This window comes from Oncorhynchus clarkii, chromosome 24 (assembly GCF_045791955.1).
Source record: "Oncorhynchus clarkii lewisi isolate Uvic-CL-2024 chromosome 24, UVic_Ocla_1.0, whole genome shotgun sequence".
Taxonomy (NCBI): Eukaryota; Metazoa; Chordata; class Actinopteri; order Salmoniformes; family Salmonidae; genus Oncorhynchus; species Oncorhynchus clarkii.
Window position 1 is genome coordinate 3,127,799 of NC_092170.1, and position 22,272 is coordinate 3,150,070.

The window sequence follows — 22,272 nt, forward strand, 5'->3', positions numbered from 1 at the left end:
CACATGTGTGGCTCCCACTGTGAAGCATGGAGGAGTTGGTGTGGGGGTGCTTTGCTGGTGACACTGTTAGTGATTTATTTAGAATTCAAGGCACACTTAACCAGCATTGCTACCACAGCATTCTGCAGTGATACGCCATCCCATCTGGTTTGCGCTTAGTGGGACTATCATTTTGTTTTTCAACAGGACAATGACCAAACACATCTCCAGGCAGTGTAAAGGCTATTTGGCCAAGAAGCAGAGCGATGGGAGTGCTGCATTAGATGACCTGGCCTCCACAATCACCTGACCTCAACCCAATTGAGATTGTTTGGGATGATTCGGACCAGAAAGTGAAGGAAAAGCAGAACACAAGTGCTCAGAAAATGTGGGAACTCCTTCAAGACTGTTGGAAAAGCATTCCAGGTGAAGCAGGTTGAAAGAGAGCCAAGAGTTTGCAAAGCTGTCATCAAAGCAAAGGGTGGTTATTTTGAAGAATCTAAAATATATTTTGATTTAATACTTTTTTGGGTTACTACACGATTCCATTTTTGTTAATTTGATGTCTTCACTATCATTCTACAATGTGGAAAATAGTGAAAAATCCTTTAATGAGTAGGTGTGTCCAAACTTGACTGGTACTGTATGTAAATTAGATAAATTGGCCTAGTGCACACACCAAAACTTCTCAAATCAAACGGCTATTGCACAGAAAAATTTGGGTGCATCTCAAACCTCTGGACTTAATATAATAACACAGAAAAATACGAGCCTTGGGTCATTAATGTGGTCAAATCTGGAACTATAATTTTGAAAACAAAACGTTTATTCTTTCAGTGAAATACGGAACCGTTCCGTATTTATCTAACGGGTGGCATCCATAAGTCTAAATATTGCTGTTACATTGCACAACCTTCAATGTTATGTCATAATTACGTAAAATTCTGGCAAATTAGTTTAACCAGCCAGGCGGCCCAAACTGTTGCATATACTCTGACTCTGCGTGCAATGAATGCAAGAGAAGTGACACAATTTCCCAAGTTTTAATATACTTCTGTGGATTGATTTTAAGAAAGGCATTGATGTTCATGGTTCGGTACATTCGTGCCACAATTGTGCTTTTTTTTTTGCAAATACGCCCTTGTTAAATCATCCCCCGTTTGGCAAAGTTGGCTGTCTTTGTTAGGAAGAAATAGACTTCACACAGTTCGCAAAGAGCCAGGCGGCCCAAACTGCTGCATATACCCTGACTCTGTTGCACAGAACGCAAGAGAAGTGACACAATTTCCCTAGTTAAAATAAATTCATGTTAGCAGGCAATATTATCTAAGTATGCAGGTTTAAAAATATATACTTGTGTATTGATTTTAAGAAAGGCGTTGATGTTTATGGTTAGGTATACATTGGTGCAACGACAGTGCTTTTTTTGGGAATGCGCTTGTTAAATCACCCGTTTGAAGAAGTAGGCTGTGATTCAATGAGAGATTAACAGGCACCGCATCGATTATATGCAACGCAGGACAAGCTAGATAAACTAGTAATATCAACCATGTGTAGTTAACTAGTGATTATGTTAAGATACATTTAATGCTAGCTAGCACCTTACCTTGGCTCCTTGCTGCACTCGCATAACAGGCAGTCTCCTCGTGGAGTGCAATGTAATCGGCTATGATCGATGTCCAAAAATGGTAATTACTGATTGTTATGAAAACTTGAAATCGGCTCTAATTAATCGGTCAACCTCTAATTGAGCGCATCCTGTCGGGCTGTATCACCGCCTGGTACAGCAACTTCACCACCCGCACCGCGGGGCTCTCCAGAGGGTGGTGCGGTCTACCCAACGCATCACCGGGTGCAAGCTACCTGCCCTCCAGGACACCTACAGCACCCGATGTCACAGGAAGGCCAAAAAGATAAGAGACAACAACCACCCAAGCCACTGCCTGCTGACCCCGCCGTCATCCAGATGGTGAGGTCAGTACAGGTGCATCAAAGCTGGGACCGGGAGACTGAAAAACAGCTTCTATCTCAAGGCCATCAGACTGTTAAATAGCCATCACTAGCACATTAGAGGCTGCTGCCCTATATAATAGTTGAAGTCAGTTTATATACTGTGCACCATAGCCAAATACATTTAAACTAAGTTTTTCACAATTCCTGACATTTCATCATCGTAAAAATACGCTGTCTAAGGTCAGTTAGGATCAGCACTTTATTATTCTGACATTTCACATTCTTAAAATAGAGTGATTATTTCAGCTTTTTATTTCTTTCATCACATTCCCAGTGGGTCAGAAGTTTACATACACTCAATTAGTATTTGGTAGCATTTCCTTTAAATTGTTTAACTTGGGTCAAACGTTTCGGGTAGCCTTCCACAAGCTTCCCACACTAAGATGGGTGAATTTTGGCCCATTCCTCTTGACAGAGCTGGTGTAACTGAGTCAGGTTTGTAGGCCTCCTTGCTCGTACACGCTTTTTCAGTTCTGCCCACAAATCTTCTATAGGATTGAGGTCAGGGCTTTGTGATGGCCACTCCAATACCTTGACTTTGTTGCCCTTATGCCATTTTGCCACAACTTTGGAAGTTTGCTTGGGATCATTGTCCATTTGGAAGACCCATTTGCGACCAAGCTTTAACTTGGTCGCAACTGATGTTGCTTCAGTATATCCACATAGTTTTCCACCCTCATGATGCCATCTATTTTGCGAAGTGCACCAGTCCCTCCTGCAGCAAAGCACCCCCACAACATGATGCTGCCACCCCCGTGCTTCATGGTTGGGATGGTGTTCTTCGGCTTGCAAGCATCCCCCTTTTCCCTCCAAACATAACGGTAGTCATTATGGCTAAACAGTTCTATTTTTGTTTCATCAGACCGGAGGACATTTCTCCAAAAAGTACAGTCATTGTCCCTATGTGCAGTTGCAAACCGTAGTCTTGCTTATTTTATGGCGGTTTTGGAGCATTGGCTCCTTTCTTGCTGAGCGGCCTTTTCGATATAGGACTCGTTTTACTGTGGATATAGATACTTTTGTACCTGTTTCCTCCATCTTCACAAGGTCCTTTGCTGATATTCTGGGAATTATTTGCACTTTTCGCACCAAAGTACGTTCATCTCTAGGAGACAGAACGCGTCTCCTTCCTGAGCGGTATGACGGCTGCGTGGTCCCATGGTGTTTATGCTTGCGTACTACTGGTTGTACAGATGAGCGTGGTACCTTCAGGCGTTTGGAAATTGCTCCCAAGGAAGAACCAGACTTCTGGAGGTCTACCATTTTCTTTGAGGTCTTGGCTGATTTTCTTTAGATTTTTCCCATTTACTTTACTTTAAATTGTGTATTGTTAGATATTACTGCACTGTTGTAGCTAGAAACACAAGCATTTCACTACCCCTGCAATAACATCTGTTAAACACGTGTATGTGACATTTTCAATTTGATTTGAAATTCAGAACCGCTGGACATCAACATAATAAACTAAAGCACTGATCATTGGGAATGAGATCAGAATGATTGCCAAGGCTTGATCCATAAATGAAACCATGAAATGGGTAGCATAGCCTACAACTAAAACAATCGACATGTTCAAATCAAAAGACCTGATTTTAACATGACATCAATAACGCAGAAATTATTGAGTTTTTAAATGCTCTGACGAAAACCAGGAGAACAAGCAACACTTTTTTTGTGAGAAAACAGAAATCCACTTTGGGTAAAAATAAAAATGTATATACTTATTTTCAAAGATGTAGCCTACAATGCAATACTCAATCATTTTAAGGAGAGCAAAAACTACTTAGCCTACATTTGAAGACCACTGCAGATGCTTCGGGGATCTTCCCAATTAAGTAGCCTAGTTTTGTTATTAGGCCTTAGTTCTCTTCAAATAGCCAATCACTCACAGGCCACCTCTTCCAATGCATTGTGGAAAAGTGTGCGTCTAATTCTACTAAATCAAGAGCCGAAATGAGTATAACATCCTGGCATTTAAACCATACTACATTTTTGAAATGTCGCGTTCTAGTAAACGTTCTATTTTTGCATACTGATAATGAGTGGTGATTGCATTGTTTTCCGCTATTTGTTGGTTTCGGTAGCAAGATAAGCCAAGATAAGTAACATCCGGGCATTTATAATGCACTTGATTTTCTAAATGTCACATACTATTAAACTTAATGGCCTACTATTTAGGACTCACTATGGGTCTTCAGATACGGACAGTGTTTTCATAACATTGTTGGACAAGTTTAAAAGCTCATTGTTTAGTATCCATAGAGGCAATTATTCCCCCCCCCCCCCCCCTATATTCACACTAATTTAGAATGCCTGAAGTGTTAACAGTACTTTAAAGGTTGTGTGTGTGCTGTGCACAAGTGTTACACTTCAAGAAAATTGATGGGGGAGTACTTAAACCATACTTAAAGGCCTGCTTAAACATTGGGAGCATTCATGGCTAGCTGTATGTTAGTGACTTGTTTATGGTGAAAATGCTATTTAACACATTCTGATGTAGATCGATTTTGTTTTTCTGTACCTTGCAATTAAAAAATATATATTATTTATTTAACTAGGCAAGTCGGTTAAGAACAAATTCTTATTTACAATGACGGCCTACCAAAAGGCCTCCTGCGGGGACAGGGGCCTGGGATTAAAAATACAAAATAAATATAGGACAAAACACACATCACAACACTACATAAAGAGAGACTTAAGATGGCAACATAACACAGCATGGTAGCAACACAACATAACAGTGTGGTAGCAACACAATATGGTAGCAGCATAAAACATGGTACAAACATTATTGGGCACAGACAACAAGACAAAGGGCAAGAAGGTAGGGACAACAATACATCACGCAAAGAAACCACAACTGTCAGTAAGAGTGTCCATGATTGAGTCTTTGATTGAAGAGATTGAGATAAAACTGTCCAGTTTGTGTGTTGCAGCTCGTTCCAGTCACTAGCTGCGGCGAACTGAAAAGAGGAGTGACCCAGGGTGTGTGCGCTTTGGGGACCTTTTAACAGAATGTGACTGGCAGAATGGGTGTTATGTGGAGGATGAGGGCTGCAGTAGGTATCTCAGAGAGTGGGGAGTGAGGCCTAAGAGGGTTTTATAAATAAGCATCAACCAGTGGGTCTTGCAACGGGTATAGAGAGAGGACCAGTTTACAGAGGAGTATAGATAGATAGATAGATAGATATATAGTCATACATTGCTTAGATACAATCAAACTCAATGCACTGTTTATGAAATGGAAAAAATATTTGATTTAGGGCCAAATTGTGAGTAATCCCGATTAACTAATGCCGTTAACTCTATTTTAATTATGTTTGACAGCCCTAATAATTTAAAATATTTATCTGGCACACTTGGCTCATTCGGTTGTGTTTTCTACATCACTATGAAATATTTCTGGGCATACTACAATTACATTTCATACAGGTATGGTCATGTGAAATTGTCCAATAAGAACCCATTGAGTTGTTTGTAGGGCTGGAACGATATCACAATGTTTTGCATGGCAAAAATGAAGTCTGCTTCGCGCTAACTCTTTTAGTCCTTTAAAAACCTGCTGTATGTAAAAGATTGTGTGCTAAAGCTTGGGAAATAAATAATGGGACTCTGGATGACAACATAATGTTTATGTCCAACATTAGGGCTGTTTTCCGTTAAATCCGCTTCGTGTTTTGTTTACTTGCCACGATTCTAGTAAGTATCGCAATATTGGTATCGTCTGGCCCTAAGGTGGTCATATTGGTCATATTTACTATTTTGAAAATTCTTCAAGTTCTGTCAAATTGGTGGTTGATCATTGCTAGACAACCGTTTTTAGGTCTTGCCATAGATTTTCAAGTAGATTTAAGTTCAAACTTTGACTCGGACAGTCAGGAACATTCACTGTCTTCTTGGTAAGCATCTCCAGTGTAGATTTGGCCTTTGTTTTAGCTTAATGTCCTGCTGAAAGGTGAATTGGATTTGGCCCAAACATAACATTTTGCATTCAGGACAAAAAAGGTAATTGCTTTGCCATATTTTCTGCAGTAGTATTTTAGTGCCTTGTTGCTAACAGGATGCATGTTTTGGAATATTTTTATTCTGTACAGGCTTCCTTTTCGCTCTGTCAATTAGGTTAGTATTGTGGAGTAACTACAATGTTAATCCGTCCTCAGTTTTCTCCTATCACAGCCATTAAACTCACTGTTTTTTTAAAGTCACCATTGGCCTCATGGTGAAATCCCTGAGCGGTTTCCTTCCTCTCTGGTAATGGAGTTAGGAAGGACGCCTTTATCTTCGTAGTGACAGGATAAAAATAGCAGACATTGAATATCCCTTTGAGCATGGTGAAGTTTTTAATTACACTTTGTATGGTTGATACACCATCCAAAGTGTAATTAATAACTTCCCCCATGCTCAAAGGGATATTCCAATGTCTGATATTTTTATTTTTACACATCTACCAATAGGTGCCCTTCTTTGTGAGGCATTGGAAAACCTCTCTGGTCTTTGTGGTTGTATCTGTTTGAAATTCACTGCTTGACTGAGGCACCTTACAGATACTTTTATGTCTGGGGTACAGGGATTAGGTAGTCATTCAAAAATCATGTTAAACACTATTGCACACAGAGTCAGTCTGTGCAACTTATTAGGCGACTTGTTAAGCACATTTTTACTCCTGGACTTATTTAGGCTTGACATAACAAAAGGGTTGAATACTTACTGTCTCAAGACATTTCAGCTTTTCATTTTTAATTCATAAAAAAAAAAACCCCACATAATTCCACTTTAACCAAAAATCTAAATGTAATCCATTTCAAATTCAGCCTGGAACGCAAGAAAATGTTGATAAGTCAAGGGGTCTGAATACTTTCTAAAGTATATAAGTGAGCAATAACTTATTGTATACTGACATTGATTGTCATGAGGTAAAATCCCTAGGGGGAAAAATGAATGGAATAGAGGGTCGAAAGAGTAACACACAGAAAACTACCAATGCTGCACTGCCATCACACATTTTCCAACTCTAGGGACATACTGTAGACCTTCAACAAATCACTGCGATATCGTACCAAGTGAGTCCGACGGACCCACATTTGGGGGTCTGTCTCATAGACTATATGTAGGAATTACGGTACCATGTACACTATATAACCAAAAGTATGTGGACACATGCTTGTCGAACATGATGTTGGGCGATTAGGCCTGGCTCGCAGTCGACGTTCCAATTCATCCCAATGGTGTTCGAGGGGATTGAGGTCAGGGCTCTGTGCAGGCCAGTCAAGTTCTCCCACACCGATCTCGACAAACCATTTCTGTATGGACTTTGCTTTGTGCATGTCATGCTGAAACAGGAAAGGGCTTTCCCCAAAGTTGGAAGCTCAGAATTGTCTAGAAGGTCATTGTATTCTGTAGCATTAAGATTTCCCTTCACTCTAACTAAGGGACCTAGCCCAAACCATGAAAAACATCCCCAGACCATTATTCCTCCACCAAACTTAATAGTTGGAACTATAGTAGTTTTCTCCTGGTGTCCGCCAAAATCAGATTTGTCCGTCGGACTGCCAGATGGTGAAACGTGATTCATCACTCCAGAGTCCAATGGTGGCGAGCTTTAATCCACACCAGCAGACGCTTGTCATTGCTTGTGTGCGGCTGCTCGCCATGGAAAACCATTTCATGGTGCTCCCGACGAACAGTTATTGTGCTGAAGTTGCTTCCAGAGGCAGTTTGGAACTCTGTAGTGAGTGTTGCAACCAAGGACCAACTATTTTTACGCGCTTCAGTACTCGGCGGTCCCGTTCTGTGAGCTTGTGTAGCCTACCACGTCACAGCTAAACCGTTGTTGCTCTTAGGCATTTACACTTCACAATAACAGCACTTACAGTTTAACAGGGCAGCTCTAGCAGGGCTCTTTCAGTGTGTCTGGCATCATTCCGACATTCAGGGCATGTTCTGTTCTTAAACCAAGGGTTGAAACGTCATATAAACACACTTAAATACATACACTGTGGTAAATATTGACTTAATATCCAGCACTTTCTCAGACATTGGATGTGTAGGTTTTACACATTTTCTTGCTCTGCCCTGATATCACCCCTACGTGTGACCAAAACTATAATTGCAGCATATTTGTCACACACACACACTGGCTGAGATGAGCAACAGATGTTGGGAATCTACCTGACACACTATCACACACAAATTTACTGGGCCTCACTACCAACAATGCCACGGTTGTGTGAACGAGCACATTAGCCCTCTCTTAAATCTTCCTTTTATCCGTGTTATAAATGTATTGTATTTCACAACTCGCTCAGCCCTCAGGCTGTCTTATATCTAGAATTTTTCTCTTCAAATAAAGGGAAGTTATGTATACGCCCAAACGGTAAGCAACTCGTGGAATGAATTGATTTGTTTCTCCCACACACCAACATGTTTGTAAAGAGCAGCGAGCACAGCGGTTGGCCTTTATGAGCCAACTCCCATTGGGCTCTATCTCTGACCTGTTTGGCAACTGCCTATTCCTCTTTATCCTTTCACAGACATTGCATATTTCCCAGTAACCTTGGGCAAGTAGTTGGAAACTTGAACGAGCACTTGGAGTCCGTTGTGGCCCAATTATACCATCGTGCCATTGTTTCCAACTTTTTATTATTAACATCTGGGTGGCTTTTACATTTTATCTCCGGTTGCTCATGTGGAATTCTGGGGAAATTTCTCTCAGCATTTCCTTGTAAATATGAAGTGGGGTCCGGTTTTGCAATGCAGCTGAAGTTGACTCATTTACTGCCTCGCCTTCGGGATCCTACCCGAGGCCACCCCGTTTGTCACTTGCACAAACTTGTCAGACTTTTTATTTTATTTATGGGCAAGCAGTGTCACAACATTTCTTGGAAAAGGTGGTTTTAGGAATGGATACCATACTGGTTAGAATTCTAAGACCATGGGGGCCATCCAGTGAATGCACCCGCTGCAGTTGTGTAAGGTCCCACTACTGTGAACTCCATCTCCCACCATGTGTTGATCCCTGTGTGGGAGATCTGCACCACAGATAGCAAAAGTTGCGCAATACAGGGAAGTGAGCAATACACAGGAACTGCAGGGCATTTCCTCCGAATATCTTTGGAGTTTAGCAGACCATCAGCATGAACACTAAAGACAGAGGTGTGGAGAAGAATGGTGTCTAGTTTGTCTTTCTCTTAAGACAAGCGGCTTAAGAATGGTAGCTTTGTTGTTTTGGTGTGAAATTGTCATTTAGGCAGCATTTTTTTGTTCACTCTAGGCCAATTTAGCTGTTTTAGCGATAGCCTGATCCCGTATCTGTTTGTGCTGTAGCCAACTCACTCCTGTGGCTGTTGGCTACACAGAAGAAACAGAGCTAGCACCAGGTTAGTTTGAAGGGCCTTTTTCCCATTCTCATTGTCCTCTCCTCTGGGCTGCTCTCACTGAGGACTGTCTCCTGGCCTCTCGTCCACTAGCTGATGTCTTTATACTGCTCTGAGTCGCCAGGCAGATTTTTGGCCTTTAAACACTGCTAATATTAAGGTCTCTTGTTGTTCCCACAATCGGAGCCAGGCAGGAGAGGAACAGGGCAGACACAGTAACACCGAATACCTTTTGAACTTTTTACAATCAAATTATGCACAACACTAAACTAAATTAAAGAACATTTTATTAAAGAAAACAGACGATGGATGTGGTTCCTGCTTGGTTTGACCGATCTGTACTCCTTTTGTGGATATTTTGGACTGCAGCTCAACGAAAACAAGGCACCTTGTAAAATCTATCAGATATGGCCAATTTTCAGTGTAAATTAAATGTCAAAGGGGCCTGAACTTATTAAGCAATAGATAATGGGCCATTCCTACAAAATGTCGATAAAACCTGTTTTGATGGTGTAATTCTTCAACTTTCATTTGTCTTCCTTTCAAGGGATAAGAAGAACTAATCACTCGCTATTGTTCATTAACATCCACCAAACAACAGGAAATGAAAGTAACTAAAAAATATGGTTCAAATTAGACGTAAAAGCGGAAGGACACTAGAAAAATATACATTTCTATGACCCCATGGAAATGATCGGATAAGTATTTGCTCAACGCCTGAGCAATTTGGATTCTGAAGAGTCCGATCTTTTGATTCTGATCTTTGATGTCTGCGAGACAAAGGTTGGGTTGGAGCTGTATGGGACTGAAGCAATAGCTGAAGGTCATCACTTATCAAGCTACTGATGTTGATCCGAATTGCATGTCAATAAACCAACATGTTTTTCTGCTAGTTTGGAGAAACTGGCCTTTCCAAATAACTTACATTTTTGAAAAATACTGTTGTCAATTGCTAATTCATTTGAATTATCTGATGGCCATGCATGGTTAGATTATGAATATACATACCATCTTTACATTTTGAGTGTTTTGTCAATGCCTTTAGGCGTGTTCTCATTCTCACCTACATAGCCATTTGAAGTAAAGCGTACCTTTTTTGTCTCCCAGCAGCGGTACCCCCTGTGTTTTCATTGTCCCTTCACTCCAGCCAGCATTTGCTAATTCTCTTGACAAAACAGCCAAGTGTAACCGATCCCCCAAAATCTGACTTCACATTCCTTCTCTTAGTGTTCCGTAATTAGCCTCAACTCCAGCATTTCTCAGCCAAGCTCCTTTTCTTCCTCCTCTTTGTTTGTCTTTCTTCCGTCTTAATCCTCCTTGTACACCTGTGCCTTTTCACCCAGGTCTCTGAGACACCAATGCAAATATCTTTACAATATCTTTACCATCACAAAAACGAGTTATTATGCTTAAAGGGGAACTTTTAAAAATATTTATTTATTCCCTCCATATAAATGAGCCATGTGCATCTGAGCTGGCTTGTTGGTTTTCGAGTTTGTTTGCACTGCATTTGGATGTCTCATTTGGATCTCTTAAAATGACTGCCCTACGTGTGCTCGACGTAGTAAACTTTTTTTTTTGTTTACTACGTTTGACATTTTTCCATATTTTGGTGTAATTATATATATATATTTTTTAATTGTGCTCACCAGTATACCTGCATTTTGGCAGTTTGAGTAGAAGATAAGAAAAAGCCCACCATTTGGCTTTCTCACAGATTTTATTTAAAGACTTATTTCATCCTCTACCACTCACTGGGTAAAACCACTGATCCCAAATGTCAATCTGTGACTGCTGGGCCTCTCCAAACAGCAGCCTTATCAAACAGACAGGGTCTTAGAGTGGCTTGGAAAACAGGAAGCGACAGGAACTCTGGGGATGGCATTTGGCACAACTTTACTGGCGTCGAAAAGTTCACTGGCTGCCATTAACCCCGCTAGCAGTCATAGTGACCAGTCTGATTTTCAATGGGTTCGTTCAATGTTACGGGTCTACAGAAGTTTTACGACTCTCTTTCACAGCCATGAACAGCATATTCTCTCTCAAGGTGTCAGGGTAGCATGGCTACAGCGTAGCTACAGAGAATGATCACTGTAAATAGGACCTTTATGAGTGCGAGAAAAGGCTTTTGTGTACCTCTTTAAATAAGCTTCCCACGAAAAGTAACCAACTATGAAATGGGCCCTAACCCTCTTCTATGTTGTAGATCATACGTTGAGCCTGCAAGTGGAATTGTGTGGGTACACTAGCTTTTGGCTTTTCGCCCTGATGCAGATAGTCAGTTTGGATACAAACCTCCCTCTTTGGCGTGCTTGTAGTCTATTTATCAGTGCACAGACATTTTTAAAACGCTAGATAACAAATGGGCTAGGACTCCTAGTAAATGAGGTGGGCGATTTTTATGAATGTCAAATGAGAGCCATGCCTCTTTTTAAAATTTGGGATATCAATGCAACACACATTTTGTCAGATTTTTCTGGATGTTGGGTGAAAAACTAGATATATTTATGTGGCCATATTCTGCTTTTAGCAGATAGGGTTTTTTATCATAACTTTATCAAACAGTTGTTGTGAATTTTGCGCTTGGAGCATGCAATTTCATGAGGCATAAATTATATATTTCAAGTAGAGGTCAACCGATTTATGATTATTTATTTATTTTCAACGCCGATACCGATTATTGGAGGTCCAAAATAAGCCGGTACCGATTTAAATCGGCCAATTTATTTTTGTAATAATGACAATTACAACAATACTGAATAAACACTTATTTTAACTTAATATAATACAAAAATAAAAACCTATTTAGCCTCATAAATAATGAAACATGTTCAATTTGGTTTAAATAATGCAAAAACAAAGTGTTGGAGAAGAAAGTAAAAGTGCAATATGTGCCATGTAAAAAAAAAAAAAAAAAAAAAAACATTTAAGTTCCTTGCTCAGAACATATGAAAGTTGGTGGTTCCTTTTAACATGGAACCATCCTTTTAACATGAAGGGAAGAGGTTTTAGGTTGTAGTTAATATAGTATTTATAGGACTCTTTCTCTATACCATTTGTATTTCATATACCTTTGACTATTGGATGTTCTTATTGGCACTTTAGTATTGCCAGTGTAACAGTATAGCTTCCGTCCCTCTCCTCGCCCCTACCTGGGCTCGAACCAGGAACACATCGACAACAGCCACTGTCGAAGCATCGTTACCATCGCTCCACATAAGCCGCGGCCCTTGCAAAGGGAAACAACCACTCCAAGTCTCAGAGCGAGTGACGTTTGAAATGCTAATAGCGCGCACCCCGCTAACTAACTAGCCATTTCACATTGGTTACACCAGCCTAATCTCGGGAGTTGATAGGCTTGAACTCACAAACAGCGCTGTGCTTGCGAAGAGCTGCTGGCAAAACGCACAAAAGTGCTGTTTGAATGAATGCTTATGAGCCTGCTGCTGCCTACCATCGCTCAGACTGCTCTATCAAATCATAGGCTTAATTATAACATAATAACACACATAAATACGAGCCTTTGGTCATTAATATGGTCGAATCCGGAAACTATCATTTCGAAAACCAAACGCTTATTATTTCAGTGAAATACGGAACCGTTCTGTATTTTATCTAACGGGTGGCATCCCTAAGTCTAAATATACCTGTTACATTGTACATCCTTCAATATTATGTCATAATTACGTAAAATTCTGGCAAATTAGGCGGCCCAAACTGTTGCATAATACACTGACACTGCGTGCAATGAACGCAAGAGAAGTGACACAATTTCACCTGGTTAATATTGTTGGACTAGTTAACCGTAAGGTTGCAAGATTGAGTCGCGGAGCTGACAAGGCAGTTAACCCACAGTTCCTAGGCCGTCATTGAAAATAAGATTGTGTTCTTAACTGACTTGCCTAGTTAAATAAAGGTGTAAAAACAAAAAAAATTGCCAAATGTGTCCCAAAATACCGATTTCCGATTTATGAAAACTTAAATCGGTCATTCCGATTAATCGGTCGACCTATATATATATATATATATATATATATATAATCTCCATTGATTGAAAAAAAATATATATTACACATTACATTTTTTTTAATTTATTTAACCTTTATTGAACTAGGCAAGTCAGTTAAGAACATTCTTATTTACAATGACGGCCTAGGAACAGTGGGTTAACTGCCTTGTTCAGGGGCAGAATGACAGATTTTTACCTTGACCGCTCGGAGATTCGGTCTAGCAACCTTTCGGTAACTGGCACAACGCTCTAACCACTAGGCTACCTACCTGTGTCCACATACTTTTATATGTGGACACCACTTCAAATATTTATGCCACACACGTTGCTGACAGGTGTATAAAATCAAGCACACAACCATGCAATCTCCATAGTCAAACATTGGCAGTCGAATGGCCTTGCTTAAGAGCTCAGTGACTTTCAATGTGGCACCGCCATAGGATGCCACCTTTCCAACAAGTCAGTTCGTCTGCCCCGATAGAGCTGCCCAGGTCAACTAAGTGCTGTTATTGTGAAGTGGAAACGTCTAGGAGCAACAACGGCTCATCCACCAAGTGGTAGGCCACACAAGCTCATAGAATGGGACCACCGAGTGCTAAAGCACGTAGCACATAAAAATTGTCTGTCCTCGGTTGCAACACTCACTACCAAGTTCTAAACTGCCTCTGGAAGCAACATCTGCACAATAACTGTTTGTCGGGAGCTTCATGAAATGGGTTTCCATGGCTGAGCAGGCGCACTGCACAAGCCTAAGATCATCATGTACAATGCCAAGTGTCGGCTGGAGTGGTAAAGCTCGCCGCCATTGGACTCTGGAGCGGTGGATACGTTTTCTCTGGAGTGATGAATCACCATTCATCGTCTGGTGGACGAATCTGGGTTTGGCGGATTCCAAGAGAATGCTACCTGCCCGAATGCATAGTGCCAATTGTAAAGTTTGGTGGAGGAATAATCTGGGGGGGCTGTTTTTCATGGTTCGGTCCCTTAGTTCCAGAGAAGAGAGATTGTATTTTGCAGCGTTACAATGACATTCTAGACGATTCTGTGCTTCTAACATTGTGGCAACAGTTTGGGCACTTTTCCTCTTTCAGCATGACAATGCCCTTGTGCACAAAGCACGGTCCATACAGAAATGTTTTGTCGATCGTTGTGGAAGAACGTGACTGGCCTGCACAGAGCCCTGACCTCAACCCCATCGAACTACTTTGGGATGAATTATAAATCCAAACTGCGAGCCATGCCTAATCGCCCAACATCAGTGCTGGACCTCGCTAACGCTCGTGGCTGAATGGAAGCAAATCCCGCAGCAATTTTCCAACTTCTACTGGAAAGCCTTCCCAGAAGAGTGAAGGCTGTTATAACAGCTAAGGGGCGACCAACTTCATATTAATGCCCATGATTTTGTAATGAGATGTTCGACGAGCAGCTGTTCATACTTTTCAATCACGGATTGCCCCCCTTTTTTCTTTTCTTCTTACACAGGAACCAATTTACTGGTTTTATTACATCAGTAATACTCTGTCACCATCTGCTGCTAAAGACATTTGCTTTTCCCATAAAGAAATTTGCATAATGCGCAGATTTTTTAATATTTTTAACAATACCAACCCACTTGTCAGGTTTTTCATTAGGATCTATCTTTTGATCGCTTAGGCTTGAATATTCCCTTGCATGGTTCCTTGCATGGTTCCTTGCTCATGACATGGCTTATTTACAGTCTGTCATTATTTGAGCAGGTGTACTACCTTTTTTTTGTGCCATTTTCTGACACGGCCCATCATTGGTTGCACATTATCTCACTTTTATCCTGTAACCTAATGTCTTTCTTTTTCCTCAATCACATGGTGTAGCTGTGGTACTTAGGACTGGGAGGGTGCCAACCTAGTGACTTGGCACAGAGCTTCTGTTGCAGCCAGAAGTTAGGACTACTCCAGATAAACACAAAGCATGATCCTTCTCGTGTGGTTGTATTTATAGAACCGAGGGTGTCATCTTATTTATTTGAATAAATTATACCAATTTACTGGGTTAGTGAAAGTATCCCAAAAATCCCATACATGTTTTTTTAGCTCTTATTTTAAAACAGATTTTATTTGATATATATAGATAGATAGATATAGAGATAGATATAGAGATAGATAGATATCTAGATATAGAGATAGATAGATATCTAGATCTAGATAGATATACAAAAAAAAACACTTCTCAGTTTTTTTGCCTTTTAGAAATTCACATAGGTCTCCAACATATAGTTTAGAGCAGGATGTTAAATGTAATATATAGATGTCACTCAGTCTTAACACCTGGCATGACAACATGAAGCTTCGGCTGCATCACCATGTCCTCCCGTTGTACTACCCCATCTGCTGCTGCTGTCTGCCCGGGCTCCTCCCCTTTGACGGTGGCTGAGGTCAGAGGTGGTTTTAGAGGAAAGGAGCAGAGCTGTTAGAGTTTTCCTGAAATTACCCCGAGTGTGCCTGGAGCAGTCCCTCCCCCCAACCCAACCCCCTCTCCCTATCTGACAGGAATGCCACACACACACAACAGCTCTCATCTTCCCACCCAGTGCCGCTGCACCATTTGTCTACTGACTGGGAGGTCCTATACTGCCACTACTTATATAAAATATATAGCTACCTCCCCTTCTGTGTTTTCTTAAATTCTCATTCCCTTATGCCATGATTCCTTCATGTCTGGCTCCGATTATACTTCAATTATGTGCTTTGCTATTCCAACACACAGATCAATTAAAGCAACGACAACGTCACTGACTTGGACATTCCTCCAGTTATTGAGTCATTATCAGCTGCTTGTTTGTCTCAGGTTGAGCTAGATAATTGTAACGGCAGATGTCCTCCGCCTGAAGAGGAGTAAGGATCGGACCAAGATGCGGCGTGGTAAGTGTTCATGACGATTTTAATAAGAAAAGCACTGAACACTATGAAATACAAAAACAATAAACGAATACGTGAAATAACCAAACCGAAACCGTACCGTGTGGTGACAAACAAACACCCACAAACCAACGGTGAAACCCAGGCTACCTAAATATGGTTCTCAATCAGGGACAACGATAAACAGCTGCCTCTGATTGAGAACCATATCAGACCAAACACAGAAATAGAGAAACAGACTTTCCCCCCCCCCCCCCAACTCACGCCCTGGCCTAAATAAAGACAAAGGAAATAAAGGTCAGAACGTGACAATAATAAATGCCATATAGCAGAGCCTTTTATGCAAAGTAACTAACAGTCGTGTGTACATACACTTTCGTATGGGTGGCTCCAGCGGGACTCAAACCCATGGTCCTGGCGTTACATGCAACATGTTCTACCAGATTTCCCATACAAGGCGGTGAATGAATTACGAGTATCTCTGGAGACCAAATGGATGTGTTGCTCTAAAGTACAGTTTCCCAAACAGGAGAGTGAGACGAAAGAGCTTGAGAGGTGGCAAACAAAACGGGGGTTGGAGGTGGCTGTAGATCTAGCTTGTTTATCTGAGTTGTCCAAGAGTTCCTCCTTATTCCCCAGTTGGTTCTCCTCTGCAGGCTGTCTGCTTGGGATGTGTGTGTGAAAAGCTGAGGAGGTGTGTGTGTGTGTGTGTGTGTGTGAGAAAGAGCCAAGAGGATGTCAGGGAAGGGAGAGCTGATGAATGGGGGAGACAGGTCTGTGCCTTTGCTGTCCTCGGCTAGAGCTGCTCTTTATGGCCTTGGGGCCCAGACAGATTTCTTGTTCGGTTGCCAACAGCAACAAAGTCATGCTAAAACCTTCCAACATCTTTCTGTTTTGTCAACATGAAAAGTGTAACTAAATGATTCCTCTTTTGAAGTTATGGGTGTTGATTTAGTTGAACTCTTTGTGCACTGACTGTGCAAATAAGCAGTTCTAGTTAAAGGAGACTGTAAATGGTAGAATTATTTTCTCCAAATCTCTCATTATAATGTAGATGCAGAATGAAGGATTCAATTGCTTAATGTGCATTCCAAACTTGTTTCAAGCCTACTATACTGGTCCGAAACAGTATGGCACACCCTAGCGAAACATTTTTCTTAAATTGAAAATTGAAATCGTTCTTATTGGACAAGTCTAGGAAGTCCCTCGGTTTCAACATTATTTTCCATTTGGTGCATAATGAACACAACCCAGATCCTATGCAGTTGCAGTCATGCTGTCTCACAATCTGTCTCCTTCCCTCTCTCCGCTTCAGGATGTGAAGATCTTCCGGGCGCTCATCCTTGGGGAGCTGGAGAGGGGCCAGAGCCAGTACCAGGCCCTGTGCTTCATCTCGCGCCTCAACCACAACGAGTTCATCCCCAGCGAGTCCATGGCCCGACTCAGACAGGTATGTGTCACCGACCGGGGTTCCAACTCTGGTGTTTCAAGACTGTTCGTCACCAAGTTAAAGCCAAGGCATTAGCTCAGGGAGCTAACAGAAGTATTCACACGAGAGTGGTTCCAAACCTCCTCCGTTACATATGCACTAGTAGTACAGGGAAATTTGCTTACTGAATGGCCTTGTTTGAATGTTACATTTATCCTTTCTTTCTTCCTCTCCTTCGGGTAATCACTGATCTAACACAACATGATACTTGCTAGCAAGAGCTTCCTTTGTAGTTCTACTATGTTGCTTTCACCTATTCCTGCTGTGTCTAATCAGTGATAACTCCAAAGGAAATATACAGGGAATAACAAGTAACAAATAAGGCCAATGAGTGTCCTTGCTCGGAGTGGGGGAAGTGAATGAGCATTATCCCATTTTGATAAAGTGACCTTGGCGACATGACTGACTTTGTCCTGCTGTCCATCAGAAAAACCCTCACGCCATCCGCATGGCCGAGGAGAGGCGGGGCCTGGACCAGCTGACCATGAACGTGGCGCTGAACCTGAGCCGGGCGTGGCAGCTCAGCAGCCACATCTACAACATGTGCAGCGAGGCCCGGGAGGCCATCTACACCCGGGAGAGGGACGTCCAACATTGGCTGGAGAGAGGTCAATAGAATGAATGTGGGCACAGTGTGTCACAGATAATGTCGTCCCAAAGGGAATTAATACAAATGGAAAATGAGAGGCCGGGAGATAACCTTTCATTTTTATCTGCAGTGGTCTAAAGTACTTAGGTAAAAATACTTTAAGGTACTACTTAAGTAGTTTTTTGAGGTATCTGTACTTTACAATTTATATTTGACAACTTGTACTTCATTCCTGAAGACGATGTACTTTTTACTCCATACATTTTCCCTAAGACCCAAAATTACTCGTTACATTTTGAATGCTTAGCAGGACAGGAAAATTGTCCAATTCATGTACTTATCAAGAGAACATCCCTGGTAATCCCTACTGATCTGGCGGACTCACTAAACACAAATGCTTTGTTTTTAAATGATGTCTGAGTGTTGGAGTGTGACCCTGGCTCTCCATAAAAATAAAATGGTGCCGGCTGGTATGCTTAATATAAGCAATTTGAAATGATTTATACTTTTACTTTTGATACTACCCATCCCGGATCCGGGAGCGTAATCATCGCCTGAAACTAATTAGCACAACGCAGCGGACATAAATATCCCTAGAAAATATTCCTATTCATGAAAATCACAAATTAAATATATTGAGACACAGCTTAGCCTTTTGTTAATCACACTGTCATCTCAGATTTTCAAAATATGCTTTACAGCCAACGCTAGACAATAATTTGTGTAAGTTTATAATAGCCTAGCATAGGCAACCTTGTCACGGAAATCAGAAAAGCAATCAAATTAAATTGTTTACCTTTGATGAACTTCGGATGTTTTCACTCACGAGACTCCCAGGTACAGTGCCTTGCGAAAGTATTCGGCCCCCTTGAACTTTGCGCCCACATTTCACGCTTCAAACATAAAGATATAAAACTGTATTTTTTTGTGAAGAATCAACAACAAGTGGGACACAATCATGAAGTGGAACGACATTTATTGGATATTTCAAACTTTTTTAACAAATCAAAAACTGAAAAATTGGGCGTGCAAAATTATTCAGCCCCCTTAAGTTAATACTTTGTAGCGCCACCTTTTGCTGCGATTACAGCTGTAAGTCGCTTGGGGTATGTCTCTATCAGTTTTGCACATCGAGAGACTGAAATTTTTCCCATTCCTCCTTGCAAAACAGCTCGAGCTCAGTGAGGTTGGATGGAGAGCATTTGTGAACAGCAGTTTTCAGTTCTTTCCACAGATTCTCGATTGGATTCAGGTCTGGACTTTGACTTGGCCATTCTAACACCTGGATATGTTTATTTTTGAACCATTCCATTGTAGATTTTGCTTTATGTTTTGGATCGTTGTCTTGTTGGAAGACAAATCTCCGTCCCAGTCTCAGGTCTTTTGCAGACTATATCAGGTTTTCTTCCAGAATGGTCCTGTATTTGGCTCCATCCATCTTCCCATCAATTTTAACCATCTTCCCTGTCCCTGCTGAAGAAAAGCAGGCCCAAGCCATGATGCTGCCACCACCATGTTTGACAGTGGTGATGGTGTGTTCAGGGTGATGAGCTGTGTTGCTTTTACGCCAAACATAACGTTTTGCATTGTTGCCAAAAAGTTCCATTTTGGTTTCGTCTGACCAGAGCACCTTCTTCCACATGTTTGGTGTGTCTCCCAGGTGGCTTGTGGCAAACTTTAAACGACACTTTTTATGGATATCTTTAAGAAATGACTTTCTTCTTGCCACTCTTCCATAAAGGCCAGATTTGTGCAATATACGACTGATTGTTGTCCTATGGACAGAGTCTCCCACCTCAGCTGTAGATCTCTGCAGTTCATCCAGAGTGATCATGGGCCTCTTGGCTGCATCTCTGATCAGTCTTCTCCTTGTATGAGCTGAAGGTTTAGAGGGACGGCCAGGTCTTGGTAGATTTGCAGTGGTCTGATACTCCTTCCATTTCAATATTATCGCTTGCACAGTGCTCCTTGGGATGTTTAAAGCTTGGGAAATCTTTTTGTATCCAAATCCGGCTTTAAACTTCTTCACAACAGTATCTCGGACCTGCCTGGTGTGTTCCTTGTTCTTCATGATGCTCTCTGCGCTTTTAACGGACCTCTGAGACTATCACAGTGCAGGTGCATTGATACGAAGACTTGATTACACACAGGTGGATTGTATTTATCATCATTAGTCATTTAGGTCAACATTGGATCATTCAGAGATCCTCACTGAACTTCTGGAGAGAGTTTGCTGCACTGAAAGTAAAGGGGCTGAATAATTTTGCACGCCCAATTTTTCAGTTTTTGATTTGTTAAAAAAGTTTGAAATATCCAATAAATGTCGTTCCACTTCATGATTGTGTCCCACTTGTTGTTGATTCTTCACAAAAAAATACAGTTTTATATCTTTATGTTTGAAGCCTGAAATGTGGCAAAAGGTTGCAAAGTTCAAGGGGGCCGAATACATTCGCAAGGCACTGTAGATAGCCAAAGTTAATTTTTTCCCCAAAAATATTATTTTTGTAGGCGAAACAGCTCCGTTTGTTCTTCACGTTTGGCTGAGAAATCGCCCGGAAATTGCGGTCACCACAACGCCTAATTTTTTTCCAAATTAGCTCGATAATATCGACAGAAACATGGCAAACGTTGTTTAGAATCCATCCTCAAGGTGTTTTTCTAATATCTATTCGATAATGAATTCGTTTTTCTCTAGGACCGATTGAAGTAATGGCTACCTCTGTACTTTACGCGAGAATCTCTCTCGGAGCCACCATGTGACCACTTACGCAACGTGCTTGCCTACGGCTATTCTTCAACAGAAATGCGTAAAACTACGTCACAATGCTGTAGGCACCTTGGGGAATACGTAGAAAGCGTAAGCTCGTTGATGGTACATTCACAGCCAAATAGGAGTCATTGGAACGCAGCGCTTTCAAAACCTGGGGCACTTCCGGATTGGATTTTTCTCAGGCTTTCGCTTGCAACATCAGTTCTGTTATACTCAGACAATATCTTTACAGTTTTGGAAATGTTAGTGTTTTCTATCGAAAGCTGTCAATTATATGCATATTCTAGCATCTTTTCCTGACAAAATATCCCGTTTTAAAACGGGAACGTTTTTTTTTCTTCCAAAAATGAAAATACTGCCCCTAGAGTTCCAAGAGGTTTTAAGTATATTTAAAACCAAATACTTTTAGGCTTTTACTCTAGTATTTTACTGGGTGACTTTCACTTGTCATTTTCTTTACTTTTACTCAAGTATGACAATTGTGTACTTTTTCCACAACTGGTGATCTGTATCTTTCACAGTCAATGTTTTGTCCTAGTGGCCTTTCTCAAGACATGATACACATTTGTCCACCATTGTGTGGACGTGGAATAAAATATACATTTCACCTTTTCATTTTTGTCCTCCCAGCTTCTCTTTTTCATTTGGAGAGGTCAGCCCCCACTCTCTCTGTGAAGTATGACTAGCTGGAATGAAAGCCACACTATGGCCTCTAGGAATGGTGTTGCCCATCCTTGGTCTAGACCTTAATCACATACTCGCTCGAATGTAAATTAATCCAATACATTTTAGCTCTATATGTACACTACCATACCAAACTAGCACAGTTCTATTTCAATAACACTATTAGTCTTTGACAATGTAAACAAAGATTACACTCTCCCTGAAAGTCTGTTTTGCTCCTAAAGCTCTTTTTCTATATGAGTGTATTCTTGGCTCAACTTTAAACAATTACGTTTTGTGATAGTAGTTTTGCTGACTGAAAATAGCCATGTGTCTTTAGTTTATTTGTATTTATTATGGATCCCCATTAGCTGTTGCCAAGGCAGCAGCTACTCTTCCAAAATTAAAGCAGTTTATACAATTTTGAAAACATTACAATATATTCAGACTGTGTGCCCTCAGGCCCCTACTCCACCAATAACACATATATGCA

At 41.1% G+C, this 22,272-nt stretch overlaps 1 protein-coding gene across 1 annotated transcript in view; it reads left to right on the top strand.

Moving 5' to 3' along the window:
- The window catches only part of LOC139382239 (out at first protein homolog), a 37,427-nt gene that overhangs the window by 11,836 nt on the left and 3,319 nt on the right, over positions 1-22,272 (top strand). Inside the window, exons 2-3 of the mRNA XM_071126108.1 lie at positions 17,584-17,718; positions 18,185-18,365. Of these exons, the coding sequence (XP_070982209.1) occupies positions 17,584-17,718; positions 18,185-18,365 (316 nt within the window). The remainder of the gene's footprint in view (positions 1-17,583; positions 17,719-18,184; positions 18,366-22,272) is intronic.